General features: G+C 41.0%; 1 protein-coding gene across 2 annotated transcripts in view; it reads right to left on the bottom strand.

The window, feature by feature from the left end:
* Positions 1 to 351: 351 nt before the first annotated feature.
* LOC102296427 (golgin subfamily A member 6-like protein 22) overlaps positions 352 to 15,671 on the bottom strand; it is a 93,284-nt gene continuing 77,964 nt past the window's right edge. For both annotated transcript variants that reach the window (XM_042213722.1, XM_042213696.1), the window contains 6 exons: positions 14,216 to 14,325; positions 13,810 to 13,884; positions 12,824 to 12,917; positions 12,686 to 12,726; positions 7,510 to 7,612; positions 352 to 4,646 (listed from right to left, as the gene is read on the bottom strand). In XM_042213722.1, the coding sequence (XP_042069656.1) occupies positions 4,263 to 4,646; positions 7,510 to 7,612; positions 12,686 to 12,726; positions 12,824 to 12,917; positions 13,810 to 13,884; positions 14,216 to 14,325 (807 nt within the window). In that variant the 3' untranslated portion in view covers positions 352 to 4,262. The remainder of the gene's footprint in view (positions 4,647 to 7,509; positions 7,613 to 12,685; positions 12,727 to 12,823; positions 12,918 to 13,809; positions 13,885 to 14,215; positions 14,326 to 15,671) is intronic.

The following is a 15,671-nucleotide window of genomic DNA, read 5'->3' on the forward strand; positions in this document are numbered from 1 at the left end:
CATCGGACAAAATAGATATTTTTTACATGACTGTAATTAGTCCTTAGAAAAAGCGAACACAGGTTTTTCCCTTTTTCCAAGGAATAAGGAATACCAAGGAATACTATCATTTAAGCAAGAGTTAGAGTTTGAATGTAGGCTTATTGCCATTTTATAGTCTACAAGTCATACATATTTAGTATGCAAAATAAGCGAGTACATCGCTGTGCACTGTCACTTAAATGTTGACTCATTTAAAGCTGTATCACCTCTCAATAAGTGGATTATTTCTAAGCTGACAAGTAGAATATTTTCATTTATGAATGACTAAAACAAGACTATATTTAGAATACTCAAACACCACAGTTTATAAATTCAGTGAAACTAAAGCTAATACACTATGGTAACTTTCACATGTAAGAAAGTATATTTCATATAAGCCTGATTATTACAAACTGTCATGTAAACACCATAGTTGTATTAAATCTGTGCAATGCATCTATATGAATTGAAAGAACTGCCAAAAATCTGCTCTGATTGGCTTTAAGTGTGAAGGTCATACAGAAAGACACATGATCAATTAACAATGAGTTAAAGCACACTTCTACAGCAGTAATTAGGAGGTACAGAATGGGCCACAGTACCAACGATCACAGCCACAGTGGTTTCCTCCTAAAATAAACCTTTGGAGAATGTGCTGCATGTACAAACTAGCAGTGAAAGCCAGACAAGACAAGAGCAAGGACTTCAGACTTAGTATAGGATCAATGGAAATCTGAGTTTCAGTGACAGCTTAGACAGTTCGAAGGACATTAAATAATAGACGACAAAGAAAAAACGCTTTTGTGCTCTTTGGTTCAAACGATAATGTTGAACTTTGCAAAAGAATACAAGAAGAAGCCTGATGAATCCTGGGAGGTCATTCGGACTTTTGTTCCACTCAGATGGGGTGCAGTATGCCTGGCCTACACTACACTACCACAGTGAATCCACAGCCCTGACAGTGACTCAGGGCGGGGCTTAATGAGTCACTTGAAGAGATGATATTTAGACATGGAACAAATTTGGCCTGAATGAAAATGAGTGATTGGCTAAATAGCCCATCAGCAGACAGTGGTTCAATTAACCGACTATGTGCTTATAGACATCAGAGCGGGTCGGGCACAGATGCCACTACTGTTCAAGCCATTCCTCTTAAGGAGAGACACTTTTTATCGAACGAATCAAGTGAAACGGAATAACATTTATGCATTTTGTTGAAGTAAAGATTGAAATGAAAATCCCTCATTTAAAAAATGTTACCATTTTCTCCAGGAATCCTAAAGATGATAATAAGTGAAGCAAATTATAGATGGAAGACATTACAAAGATCATCTTGGAAAGATGATCTATTGTGATGCCAGTCAGCTCTACTGTCTTCACTACGCTCTTACATTTTCATTTCCACATTATTTTTGCATGCACACTTACACGAGTCTCCACACCTCTACCCGGTCGCAGAGGATGGCTGCCCCCCCATGAGCCTGGTTCTGTTAAAAGGGAGTTTTTCCTTCCCACTGTTGCCAAGTGCTTGCTCATATTGTACTATTATTGCAGTGTCATTACCGTACAATATAAAGCACTGTTGTGATGTAAAGCTATATAAATAATATTGAATTGAATCAAGTTATTCAAGGGGAACACATCTGTAAATGTTATTGAATGAATTTTGACAAAATGTCAGCTTACAAAGAAACACTCGCGAACATAGTTTGCACCATCTCTTTCGTGATTTCTGCTACAGCAGGTTTTTGCTGTAACACAAACTCACAAGGTGAAAAAAATACCAGATGTGTTGTTGTGGCAACTAATAACCTTTCCTGTTGAGTTTATTAGCAGAGCTAAGGCTCTATCTGAGTTGCTCAGGTGTGGTCTATCTACACCCATTTATTGCTCCAAGTTGGCTGAAATAAATTCTTAAAATCCTGCAAAAGTTTCTTGTACCACAAATGCTTACCAGACAAGCTTTGAACACAATATTTGCGTATGATTATTAGCACAGGCAACCATGCAGAGACCTACAGGGAAGCCCAGACTGGAGCTGATAGAGCATACACACACAAATGTCATGGGCACTAGCATCCCAATCATTTGTATCTTGAAATGGGGATCAAATAATAAGTCGTAAACACTGTAATGAGTGCTAAGATTATCTTCAACTTCTCTGTTTTTTGTTTTAAAATCTCTCTTGCGGTTGAGGGCCCATACTGTTCACTAACAGCCCGACGCTAATTTGGGATAAAAAAAAAAAATACTGACATGCAATATTTTGCTGGTTTACCACAGATTTCCAAGGGACCACACACACAGCAGTGAAGTACCACACATGCTCATTTGATAAAATTAGGTTAGGAAGGAGACCGTAGTGTGCTTTTCTGTCTTTGTGAGAGAAGAGCTCATGGTGTGGAAATTAAGAGCCTGCATGTACTTGTGTGCGTAAATGTGTGCATTTGTGTTTGTGTGTGTGTGAGAGAGGCTGACTAATCCCTCCACAGAGCTGAAACGAGTTAAAAACACATCAAAGGGAAGCTTAACCTCTGTGAAACCTCACCGGGTTTTCAAGAACAACAAATGATCATTCTCCTCATTGTTTCCAGGGGGACTCTTTTCACCGCCGCGCTGCTGACTTTTCCCTCAGTCCTGGGAGTTTTCAAAAAGCCTGTGGTTTCATTTTTAATGACTGTGCCATTTGTGAAAGTGTGTGTGTTTGTGAAAAGAATATGCGTGTGTGGATGTGTGGGTAGGTGCACACGTGTGTGTTTGCACATAAAAAAAGGATATTTTTGAGTGTGACATGGCAAATGAGGAAAACAAAGCTAACAAGGACATGCAGCTCCGCTCGAAATCATTAAAATGTATGACATCCTGACCAGCTATACAACCGCTATATATATATATATATAAATATAAAGAACCAATGAAGGATAAAAAAAAAGAAAAAGTGGGTTTGGAAGACAGGAAGGTGGACACGGTGACAGAGAAAGGCAAGATGAAGAAGCCAGTTGTGGCCTGAGACCTGCTTTTCCTAGAATTCTCATTATCACAGTGTTCCCTCTTTATAACTTTGGATATGCACATGCTTCCTCTGCGAGGGTTTATTTGTGCGGATGAGAGTTGCTCTTATTCAAACACTTGAAACATGAATCGAGGAACGCGTGCCCTATAGAGCTACATGTTATCCCAGGTCCCAAACTCATTTTAGATCTTTTAATGGAACGATTTTACTTCCTAGAAAGGTACTTACCCGTATCAGCATCGATGCCTGACTCAGCAGTCGTATAATTTTTTTTACAAAAGCCTAATTAACGAGTACCACTGCCAGTTATTGTTACAGTACAAGCATCCAACTGGCAGAAATAATATATTTTTGGCACACTGACATGCAAAACAAAAGTGGGGAGGAATATAAAGCCGCTTGCAAATATGTGTTTTTATTTTGCTACCGTCACAATACGGGGCACAGAAAAAAAAATCAATAAACAGTTTTGAAAGTATGAAACATAATATCAGACAGCTAATACACCCAATCACGCGAGCACGCGCTCGCCCACAGTCTCTCAAAGAGACACAGAAGTACACAGACACATAATGTACTCAAACATAGAGACGCACGGCCACATTCACCGCAGCAGACGCGGGACACGTGGTGCACAGCTGGAGCATAATCAGAGGCTGCGTTACTGCCATTTACATCAACGTCTGAACCACGCCTGTGGATGGATCATGTGCTGTTTCTCATTTATCCAAGCGGGACTCATCTTCAGATCTACTGTTTAACTCTATCTACATTAAGTTTCTTGTTTTGATTAGTTCATTTGTGCATTTAAGGTGCAAAAATCTGGGTATAGCTCAAGTGAACTGTTGGGAATTTTCAAATAAGTGCATTTGAGATTTTGTGCTCACTGCTGCAGTTTTGCTGCAGAATAATATTATTAATTGAAGATGTAATTGCTTGAAGCACTGTAATATTTTTGAGGACACAGTCAGTTATCATAATTTTAAGTCTATCTAAGTAATCTGTCAATGTGAACGTTTTCTTGGCATAAATCGTTGCATGGAACAGCAGTACCCTTATAAATATGGCTGAAGAAATTCCATTATTTTCTGTTTCCGAGCGCCCCCTTAGGCACAAAGAACTGTGGGACTTGACTTTGACCTGCAGGACATTAACCTCATCCTGGGTATGCTCCCCAGCGAGAAGCTGAAGGTCAAAAGCCATGGCAGGTCAAAGTCTTCAGGGGGCTTCATTTTGCCGGATTCCTGCTTGTCCCCTTAGACCCGGCATCTTCCACAGAGGCGGAGGAAGCGCACTTGGAAGACGGCCTAATCAAGGACGCTTTATCCGAAGCCTTGGACTCACCTGGTCTCCCTACTCCGACTGTAGTCGGCTTGGTTTGAGTCCCATTAGTGTCCCCTGTCACTGGGACTATACTCAGAAGACGAGGCAGGCCCAGGGATGAGGGAAGGGAGGCACAGATAGGAGGGCTGACACTGAGAGAGAGTGGGAGGTGGATGGTGGTTGTAGGGGGAGGAGGAAGGGGCACACTCCTCTCCACTTGTCTATGCATGGACCTCTCTTCTTCCAGCTGCCTACGCAACCGCTTATTCTCCTGACTGAGATTGCCTAACTACAGAGAAAAAAAGAAAGAAACATACACAGAGAAGCACATGTGCAGACAAAGAGATTAATATGTTTGTGTAGCCAAAGGAACAGTGGCAAATTTTTGACAAGTTTCCAAAAAACACGGCTCTCCTTTAGCCGAAGCAGTGGAATCACACAACTCGAATCAAAGTTAGCAATAAATATCAACCATCAAAAGTGAACAGCTATCGTGCTCATCAAGTAACTGACATTCCATTATGTGATTAATTCATCATCTTTCACAGTCGCTTTCATGCCTGTTGAAACAGAAATGCAAATGGAAAATTGCAAGGGGATGGGGTTCAGGATTGTATTGTGTTCACAGTTTGAAATGGTTGCAAGAGGGAGTCATGCGACAGTGTAAATTTCTACATGAAAACAGCCAATTTGAGCGATCATTAGAGGTCGATTTGACACAAAATCATCCGTGACACAAAACAAATCGCACATCGTCAGGACATGATTGGGCTCCCTGAAACACAATTATAGACTAGCTAAATTGAGGATTTTTTGTTTTATTTGTGTGTGTGTGTGTGACAAGGACATTTGGGTAAAGGCAGCGTGGAGTGTGAGTTAAAACATGGCTTTTAATACAAAAGGTAAAAGCATTTATATTTGTTGTAAAAGCTCGGTAATTATATGCAAAATGTGCCAGTCTAAAAATTGTAATAAGGTAGATAAAAGAGAGCAAAAGATATGAAATAATGTATTTTTAGCTGTGAGTACGAGTAAAATAAGAAATTAAAGGATGTAAAGACAAAAAAGACTCATCGGGTAATGACAGTTGCACTCATCCACATCTGTTTTTAAGTGTGTGTGTGTGTGTGTGCGTGTAAAAACTGCGGTTAAAGAATGATGTCACATTAACATGTCTGGCCATGTGTGAGTCTGCGTGTGTGTGTGCGTGAAGGAGAGAGAAAAACACAAACGGAGATGAGACAGACACATTTCCGGATGGTTCTGCTAATATTACCCGTCCAGACATCGTACGCATGCACACAGACACAGAGAGACACACACATGCTCAATAAACTCTGAGCACGGGTCTTAGGCTTAACCCTCGAAGAACCAATGGCATGTCGACGTGTCAAACGATCATAAGATGCTTAAAAGGTATTTACTATCCTCAACAGGCAAACCTCCTTCCACACGTCCATTTTCAGTCATGCCAAAAGCAATAACAATTCTAGATGAAAAACACAGAGTCTGACATTTATAATTAACTGCACACGACCGGTTTAATTTTTCTCATCTTTTGTGGCTCTGGATGCTTTTCTAATTGTAAGGCGGGGGGGTTGAAATTAAAAATCACAGCTTGTCTTCTCAACCTTAACTTTCCGTGGGTGAATTGGTGTGCATATATGTGGATGAAAAGGACACAAGGATGTGTATAAGTAGGGGTGAAGGGAGTTAAGCATGTGTGCGTGTGTATTTTTCCACAGTTTGTATAGTTTTAATGCAAATTATGGCAATTACAGAACTATAAAAGAGTTGCATAAAAACTGTTCAGCTGCTTAATGCCTGTTTTAATTGTCGCGTGTAGCCACGAGACAACCTGGATATCATCAGAAGAACGATACCCTGCTGCTGATCGAGTCTCGAAAAGAATCTCGATTTTTAGTCCTTTCGTGTTCGTCTTCATCTCTGTTAATTTTCTGTGACGTTTCAAAAGTTTGCATGAAATTGGCTTGACAGTCGGATGGAAATCATGCATATGTGCTCCGTATAATGCCTTTCGGCGAGTGAGAAAGCGACGGCGTCAAACCAGTTTGTTACTATGAGTAAATACGACTGATTCAAGGAGACACAGACCTGATTTGTAACCCAACGCCTTTCATAATCTGAGTCATTCCATTCAACTTCTTTACTGATAGCTCTGTGTGCGCGCGCAAGTGTGTTCACTGCAGAGTGAGGTGTTTACATCCTCTCCTTTCCTGACTGCCTGCGTGTATGTGTGTGTGTATACTGTCCATGTTGGATCGATGTGTGTAATGATTCACACTAGAGATTAAGAGGTGCTATTACACACCTGACCTGTTAAACAACACCTCTCTCTTTCTCTCTTGTCTGAGTTCTCCTCTGCGTTTCTCCATGTTCCTCTATCCTAAACCCACAGCTAATGTCATTTGCTCTTCACTGAAACAACACTGCATTAAAACTTCAACAAGTACCAGCTTTTGTCATACCCCGTCAATCAGCAGGCCACTTCACAAACTAACAAAAGTCGGGTGAGCCGCTCCCTAGGCCCTGGAGTTTTGGAGAACTGAGGGGGCTGAGGAGTACTTTTGATTTGTCTCTTCTTTGGTGATTTGTTGACTCTTGTGAAGCTCAACACAGTAAAAAATGTCAGCATTTCCCAAGAATATTCCTCTGTGTTTTTTCCCCCACATTGTTTTATCACAGCGGGCCATTTCCCTATGCTGTCATGGAGAGATCAGCACGGCTGTATTGATATACATCTCTCTCTCAGTTTCATGAAAGGGAAATCATTTACCAGTGGAAAGGAACGTCACTGCCTTTTCCCGATACGATTTGTCCCCCCCCCCCGCACACACACACCCCACTTCCCCACACCACGTACACCCCCCTACATCCCGCACCCCACCCCGCTGCCGATTTTTCACTTTTATCGTAGGAAGAGGAAATGGATGTCTGCGTGCGCCTCTGTGTAAGTGCGCTTGTGTGTTTGAAGTTGGACGCATGAAAGCTTCCTCTTCTGTGTGAGCTCAACAGCAGGTGGGCTGGTGTGTGGGTGTGTGTTTGTATCTGTCGGGTAAAAGGACTGTCAGGACCCGGTGTGTATGTGTTCTTGTGTGTGTCTGTGTGCGTGCATGTGGACGAGCGCTTACTTGTTGATTTAGCATTCCGATGGCCTCCAGGTTGCTTTGCAGTCTGGTCTGCATGTCCTCGATTTTGCTGAGGTTTAGAGCGACGCAGCCCTTCTTTTCCATGCTGCAACACAAGTGTATGCACACAGGCAAACAAACATACATGAAAAATAAACTCTTTAAAACAGTACAGGGAGTTTAGCGGTCTGAGAGAAAAAACAGAATAATAAAACTCTTTCCTTCTTGCAGCTCCTTTAACTGCCTTGTCTGTAGTTTAGCTTAAAAAGCACATTAAGTTTACACTTGCTTCTACCTATTCTTGCACAATGACATGCATTTGCCTGACTGAACAGTTTCAGTCAAATGTCCTCGGAAATCTGGGGCATAAAGAAGTTGGCGTGCATCATCTTCATTATAACTATCTTCATTATAACTTATTACTAAACTCAAAGATGGGTGAGCAAATGGGTTCCAGAAATCATTAAATTATATAAGAAAGTGCATATAAAGCTGGGGAAAAAAAACAAAGCAGCAAAAAACAAAAACAAAACAAACGCAAGCGCAGCCAGGGAACATTAAGAGTACAAGAAGCCATTTAAGATTTTAACTGTTTATTAAAACCGTTTTGGGAAATGACAAACAAATGTTAGGGTCTCCTATCTTCAGACCGAGGGCTGTCTAAGGAATGTCTATTAAATTAACGACGGTGGATAATGGTGCTCTGTACGGGCTGAAGAGCTTGCTGCCCCCGCTTTACGCTCTTTCTTTCATGCCCCAGTGAACCTGTCCAGTTAGCATTTGGGAAAAAAAAAACCTTCTAAATACTTTATTGAAGAGTTCTTAGCCCATTAAAGTACCACTGTACCTCCCCAATGTTAATTTTCTTGTAAAAGAGCAAGCTGGGATTTTCTATCAGAGCAGCGGACGGGAAGACGGTCCCATTTTGCCTCAGCTGAGAAGATGCACGCACTCATTGAAACGCTAATAAATAGTCCCATTGTTCCTGTAGATGCATGCGCACGCTCACACACACGCAGTCATAAACTTTTGCCCTTATTAGTCGCAACTGAAACCATTTAAGATGTGGAAGACACTTGAGGAAGACACAAATATTTGAATTGACATTGTTTTCGGCTCCCGTGCATTTGCAGCTAACAAAGGCAACAGCAAACACAGTAGATAGTTATAACGCTGCTTAAAAACGGTACCCAGCAATCTCTTGACTATTTCCTTCTCTGATTTTTGAATCATTTATATGGCTGTAATATTATTTTGCATTTCTATGGATCATCATACAACTCTGAGTTATAGCATGTAGCTTCGAGACTGAAAAAAAGAAATGGTTGCTCCAAAAAAAGACACAATTTTTTAATGGCAAAAAACAAACTACAGTTATAAATATATCTAGATAACATGAATATTTTTGATAAGTTCCCCCAAATATGTGCAAGAGAAACACAAAAAAAACCAATCCATACATTCCCCAGCTGACAAAATATAATCTGAGTCCCTGCATATTAGCCAACTAACTAATTTAGCTTGGCCAATATAAGTAAGAAAACCTAATTTCCTGAAAATGACATTTATAAACTGAACATAATTGCCACTGACCCTTGCAGATCTTTTAATTTCACACCCTAATGATGATACAAAGAACATTAATAAGAGAAATGCAGAAATTTCCTTTGATCTTTCAAATTTCGAATGCCGCTTGAAAGACGAGTTCCATGAGTTTCCATTGCTACAGCGAAGGGGGAGAAAAAAAAATAACAGAAGACACAAACTTTAACCACAAGCCAATTCCATAAAATCCAAAGCGCCACATCTACACATTTTCCTCAAATGATTTAAACGCTTTCCTACGCGGTAATGTGGTCTTCAGCAGATCATGAATCATCTCCGCTGCTGAGACAACTGTGTGAGATTTATGCACTCGATGTGAGAAACCGGCGAAGTGCCGAGCGCTTGGCTTGGCGCCCGTGTAAACATGTGTTCCTGTGTTTACACGCAAACACAGATGTGTGTAATTAGCAGCCTAATCCAATCAGTGTGTGTATAATTACAGTCATTAGTGTCAAAGCCAAGCGGCCATGCTCTCTAAACCAGGCAATAAACTACGTGGTTCCTCTCCTGCTCCAGTCTCACTCATCTTTCTTATTTACTGTCCTCATTTTTGCTGTAAATTTTATGCAAGGCTCGGCTCTCTTTTCACACAGCCTCCCTCTCATCGCCGCTTTCTGCTTCTCTGTCACTTTGGTTCTCCTTGTTTGTACAAATCCTCTGCTGTGATCACTGGGTGCTCTTAATTGGAAGCACATCGTTAGCGGTGCAACTGATGAAGCCTGATGCTTTATGAGCGCTTCCCCCACATGGGTTGTGTCAGGCAGCCACTGAGTCAGTGCTGCCAGAGGCAAACAGCATCAATCTCTGTTTCCGCCACTCACTGCATATCAATGTGTACTGGTATCATATTTTCAGATATTAGCAGAAATCATTTTTGGGTTGTAATGTCTGTTGTCAGAGTTTATCCTTCTTCTTTTTCTTCTTAATAAGCATTTCTGCAGGAGAGAGGTGGGAGGGAAAGGAGGGGCAAGCAGCATCGAAACCCATCAGGCCACACGCAGCACTTTAGAGGGAGGTACAAGACACTTGTATAAGTGATTATCATGAGGGGCTTTAATGAGATTGTTAATTGACACTATGATGTTACTGCGCAACAAGAGTGTAACAAACCTTTTTAGTATCACCGATCCAGGGCATTAATTGTGCACATAACAACTCCTATCATTGTTTTTTAGTTTGAGCAATACCGCTTTTACCCGTAATGGCAAAATAGCTTTTTACTTTAACACTCGGCTACTTATTTACACAGTGGAAATGAAAGGCAAGGTGTTAGTTTGATAAGAGATGTAATTTGGTCTCCGTGGCCAAAAACCTTTGACATATGGACTGTAGATTGTACATTGTTTAGGATCAAACTCTACAATCTGTTCTATGTCCAGAGCCACACCCCTGCATTGATATTACTGTCCTCATAACAAGGTTTCTAAGGTAAACAGATAAAGTTTTGCTTACTTTTTAACTCTTTCCCCCAGAAAAATGTGGTCTTCCCTGTACCCACCAAGACGACTTTTGGCACCTCAGATGAATAATTTGACGACCATTAGAATAGTTTCCGAGTTTTTGCAAGAGTAGCTGCATAGGCAGAGACCACCCTCACTAACTTTCAATGCACACCCAGTCATTTTGTCCTATGGAGAGGCCTGAAATATAACAGAAACAGCTCAGTTCAGAAGCGTTACTCCTAGTAGGCTTTTAAGGGATTACAGTGCAAGAAAAATATATATTTGAACATCTACAATTCTACAACATCTGGAAAACAGCTGCTGACGAGGATTACAGAAACGGCTACTAAATGGATTTGGATAGACACGATGTAGTGTAAACACCGTTACACAAAAATGTCTGCTCAGACAGACATGCTTTTTGTCAAAACATCACCTTATTAACAAGCGCTTATTAGATCTGCGTGTCTAAATCTAAGTTTTCCCGTCCGTTATGGCAGCAAATTGAGCTACGAGTTGGCTGATGCTTGGAGATTTCCTTATCCTTCATCCACTAGGTGGATTTTGAGCAGAAAATGCAAATAAATATGCCAATATCATTTTTGACTCTTAAGATTTATATTTGCATGTAAAAAAGCTTCAGTTTTGCGTAATTTGTTGAGTTTTACGTAATTTGTTGAGGTTGAGAAATGCAGAAAATTTCGTTTACCGAGCTAACACAATTGCGGTCCCCTCCATCAGGCCTCTCCGCGCCTCCCTGTGGGCTTTACTTTTTCACAAAATAACAAATGCAATGAAAGGCCTTCTCATTCAAGCAGCTTTATAACAGTAGGTCAGGTAATCATAATAAATTTCTTTAATAAAGGCATATCTAATGACAAAACCTTCACCCCGTGTTGACTGCTGTCAGTGATAGTGACAGCAGACAGACATTGTTAAGATACCCCCTGTCCCACCAGTAATGAAATTTACACTCTGAATGTATACGGCTGCCTTGCAATCATGACATTATCTATTGCTTTATAGAAGTGCAATTTTAACACATATGGCATTTTTTGGTAGGTGCGAGTGTGGAGGAAGGTGTGGGCATACTAATGAAATAAAATAAATTAGGAATCAGCATAATGAAGGAATGGAATAAAAAAGGGGGGCAAAGGAGGAAGAGGGGCTGGATGGGGGTGACACAATGGAAGAGGCTTTCATTCACTGTTTTTATCTCGTTCCGTGTTATTATATTCGCTCAATCAAAACCCTCTCTTATGCATACATCTATATGAACTGCCTCTCTCACTCTGTCCCTCTCACTTGCTCATTCGCAATTATGAGGGAAAGACAAAGAAAAGCGATTCATCTTTCTGTCGCGGCCCCTTAATGATATCATTAAAATGACTGACAGCTTTGAATAGCACTGGAAACCTACCCCAGTCAAAACAAATCTGATCCGTTTTGGAAACAGAGTCTGGTGGTTTGTTAGGGGAGGGGTGCAACATGAGCACATGTTAAAAAAAAAAAACGGGGTGAGGTTAGAATGGGGCGTGGGCGGGGGAGCTGTTAATGAGGGGTACCTTAGGGGGGCTCACACTTGGGGTATGGGGAGTAGCGCTGCAGGCAGGTGCCCCCACAAACACTCCCTCTCCCGTACGCGCGCACCCTCTTTTCTCACTTCCATCCTACACCCAATCCCATCTGTGCCACGTTCGTTTTCATTGGTTTAATGAACATAATAAATATATCTCCTCTCTATTGATGAATGCTATTTGGCAGCCACGGGGGTGGCAAGCAGGAGAGGATGGGCACTTGATTGAAGTGTAATCATTGTTAAAGGCCCAGCATGAATAACATATTCAGATTGACGAAGAAGAAATAAAACAGCAGCACGTGCGCACACACGGGCACTGCTACGCACAGGTGGCCCGGCCCGCGGGGCGTTTCATTCACAACTTGGCACTCCTGCTGTTACTATCATCATCAGCTTTGTTCCGACCAGATTGTGTGCGAAAGAGCCAAACGTGGTGGCTTTTGTTACATGCTAAACTTTGATCAGCTGCTGAATGCAAACAAACGTATGCCTTTAAATGTGTGGTCACACACACACACACATACACGTGCCCACATAAATGTAGATGACTCACGTTTTCCTGTCTTGCTGTACTCCCCAGTCCCGGAGATGGGCCTGCAAACAATTATAAAAAACAAACCTGTTTATGATTGACTCGCTCTTGTATCTCCTTATTTGTAGTTCATTGCTTTTCCACTCTGCCCCTGTTCACCTTGAAGAGTTCCATGTCTTTCTCCTTCTCATCCACCGCTTCTTTCAGTCTCTTTACCTCCGCCTTCAGTGTGTCATTAGCCTCCTGAAGGCATCTGACAAAAGCAGAGAGACGCGTTAAACAGAGAAATATACATAGAGAGGAAGAATAGCAGACACCTATTATCATCAAGAGACTCTTGTTAACATTGCTGACAAAATAGTCTTTCAGTGATGACCGCGTTTCTCTCTTTTCCAGAGCAGCCTTTAACTAGCAGTTCAGACATCATCGCATACACGCATATACTGTAGTCCATTATAACACAATTCTTTTTGCACAGCATTTATCACTTACCCTAGTGACTATCTATTTCAGTATCTTGCCTTGCCCACCAATTTCAGACCTATTAAGAATTCTGAAATTGTTTTATTTGCAGGGGGGGCGGGAAGCAGACATTTTCCGGTTAGGGAATATTGAAGGACTGTGTTCATTATGAAAAGGAACCACTGAGGGAGATGTGATTTCGACAAAGGTGTATGGAGTCTGTTATGCACAAGAGCCACATGGTAACATGACAAAAACATAAGCACACACGAGCACACATGAACGAGGACACATGTGAGTGGAGACAGAGGAGAACATGGTTACGGTGGTGCTGGGTGGGGATTATGAACGTATGGCACTATAGCTAGACAGCTTTGATCTCTGGCATGAAGAATATGTCACGCCCATGTATGTGTGTATTTATGAGACATGACTAAACAGAAACACTGTCAGGTGTGAGTATGTCAGGGAGTCTACCTGAATCACCTCAGCATATGCACACACACACACGTACACAGACACACTTCATGCTGCCTCACTTCCAAACCACCGCCGACCATCTTCAGTCATATTCCCTAAATAAAGCGATGTACAGGGTTGAAACGCATTCATTCGAACATACTTGTCTACAAACGCAAACAAATCTAGCTACTGAAAAATATCGCTGTGCCAAATATACTTACTCTTTCTCTTTAGTGATGACAAGCAGAGCTTTGTTTTGGGCTTTAATCTGGGCAATAATGCTCTCACTGGAAGCCCTTAGTAAGGAAGACACATTTTTTTAATGTAATTCTACACAAACTAACACATCAACAGTTTTTGGCTGTCCTTTAGTTGTTTGAATATAAACAAATAGATCAAAATGCACCATTAAACAGGTTTAAATATATAAAATCAATATTTTCTACAACATAAAGTATTTTGTAGATTGACCTTGAACTGTAGCTACACATAACAGTACACTATATGATACACACATATTTTATAGCATGTGCCAACTAAGAAAACATTAATAACTTCCTTTTATTTCCTTAAATCCTCTGTTTTTATTTTTTAAATTCACAAAAAACATGTTGGGAGTGTCCATACTTTTGCTCAGTGATCCAAAGGTTGACATTAGTCATGACCAGCTGGCTCTCGTGCAGAAGCTTTGCATTGTCAGACCGCGTCCCCTCCATCTCTGACCGGAGCGTGATCACCTACAGTCGATACAGTAGCCAAGAATTATCCATCAAAACTTAAGCAGTTGCAATCTTTTCAGCATTTCCTTATTGCAGATATACTGCCCCCTTTTCTATACTTTACCCAGCAGATTAGTGAAGTACACACCGATATTCACGCTAACCAAATCCCAAGTAATTTAAACAGGTTAGCAGCTTAAAGTATTTTTTAAAAATATTAACATCCTGCAGCTTCACACATTTATGGACTGCATGTCTCTGTCTTGTAAACAGACACGCCTGTGCACACGCTCAGATGCAAACATCATATTAAATATAAATGTGGGGTGGAGGGGAGCAAAGGTGTGATTAAAGAAAAGCTAAAAAGCAGGGTAAGTAATGCTTTAAATAGAGGGGGTGCAAAAAGGGTGAGACTAAATGTCAAAAATAGAGCATAATGGCAACACAAGAGAAAAATTAGGTAAATGGAGAATAATGGAGGATGAAAGAGATGGCATTTGCAGACACAGGTATAAATAGCAAGGTGAGGTATTAAGCAGGCGGGAGGGGAGATGGAGGATTTGGTGGGTGGGTGGAGGGGCAGAAGCAGACTGGAGGCGAGATTGGAGAAAGGGAAAAGATGGGTGTGGGGTTAACAGGGACTGGATGGCACTGGCCAAACTGCTGACTTTTTCATTCTGCTTATCAGTCAGGACCTTTCCAGGCCTAAACTCTGGGGACCCTGACATATTACCCTTATCGCCATAGAAACACCTTGATATGCCATACCATCTTCCCACAAAGACTTGAGCAAACACAGAAAAAGTTTCCAATATGTGGGCCGTGATTTAAGTTTATAAAAATGTCAAATGATTAACCCGAAATGTCAAAATATCAACTGCAGGTATGAGATGAATCAAGCACGGTGTGCATCTGTGTGTATATCTGCATGTGTATTTTCAATCTCACACGTGCACAAAATATATATTTTATTGTTTTATATTGCCAACGTGTTTCCAGAAAGTTAAAGAAGATTTAAATTTAACACATAGATAAGACTGATTCTGTTGCTGCGAAAGAAATTGTATTCCCGAGCAATCAAACAAAGAAAAGTGATTAAGAATCATTATAATTCATTTTATCATCCAGTGACTTCAAGTGAGCATAACAGGATAAATAATGGTAGTGAAAAGTGAAGGAGGCAATGACTAGCCAACAAAAAACTATCAGCATTAAAAATAAAAGAGATTATTGTCTGTAGCGTCCAAAAACTTTCAGAACTCGGCATCTGTTTCCTGATGATTGAGCATCCATTAAATATGTTTTGCCCATATCCAGATGGGCTGCAGGAAAACAGAAAAAAAACCCACACTTTTAGTTGCCTG

This window comes from Haplochromis burtoni, unplaced genomic scaffold (genome assembly GCF_018398535.1).
Source record: "Haplochromis burtoni strain Fernald_Lab_line unplaced genomic scaffold, NCSU_Asbu1 Contig_1, whole genome shotgun sequence".
NCBI lineage: Eukaryota > Metazoa > Chordata > Actinopteri > Cichliformes > Cichlidae > Haplochromis > Haplochromis burtoni.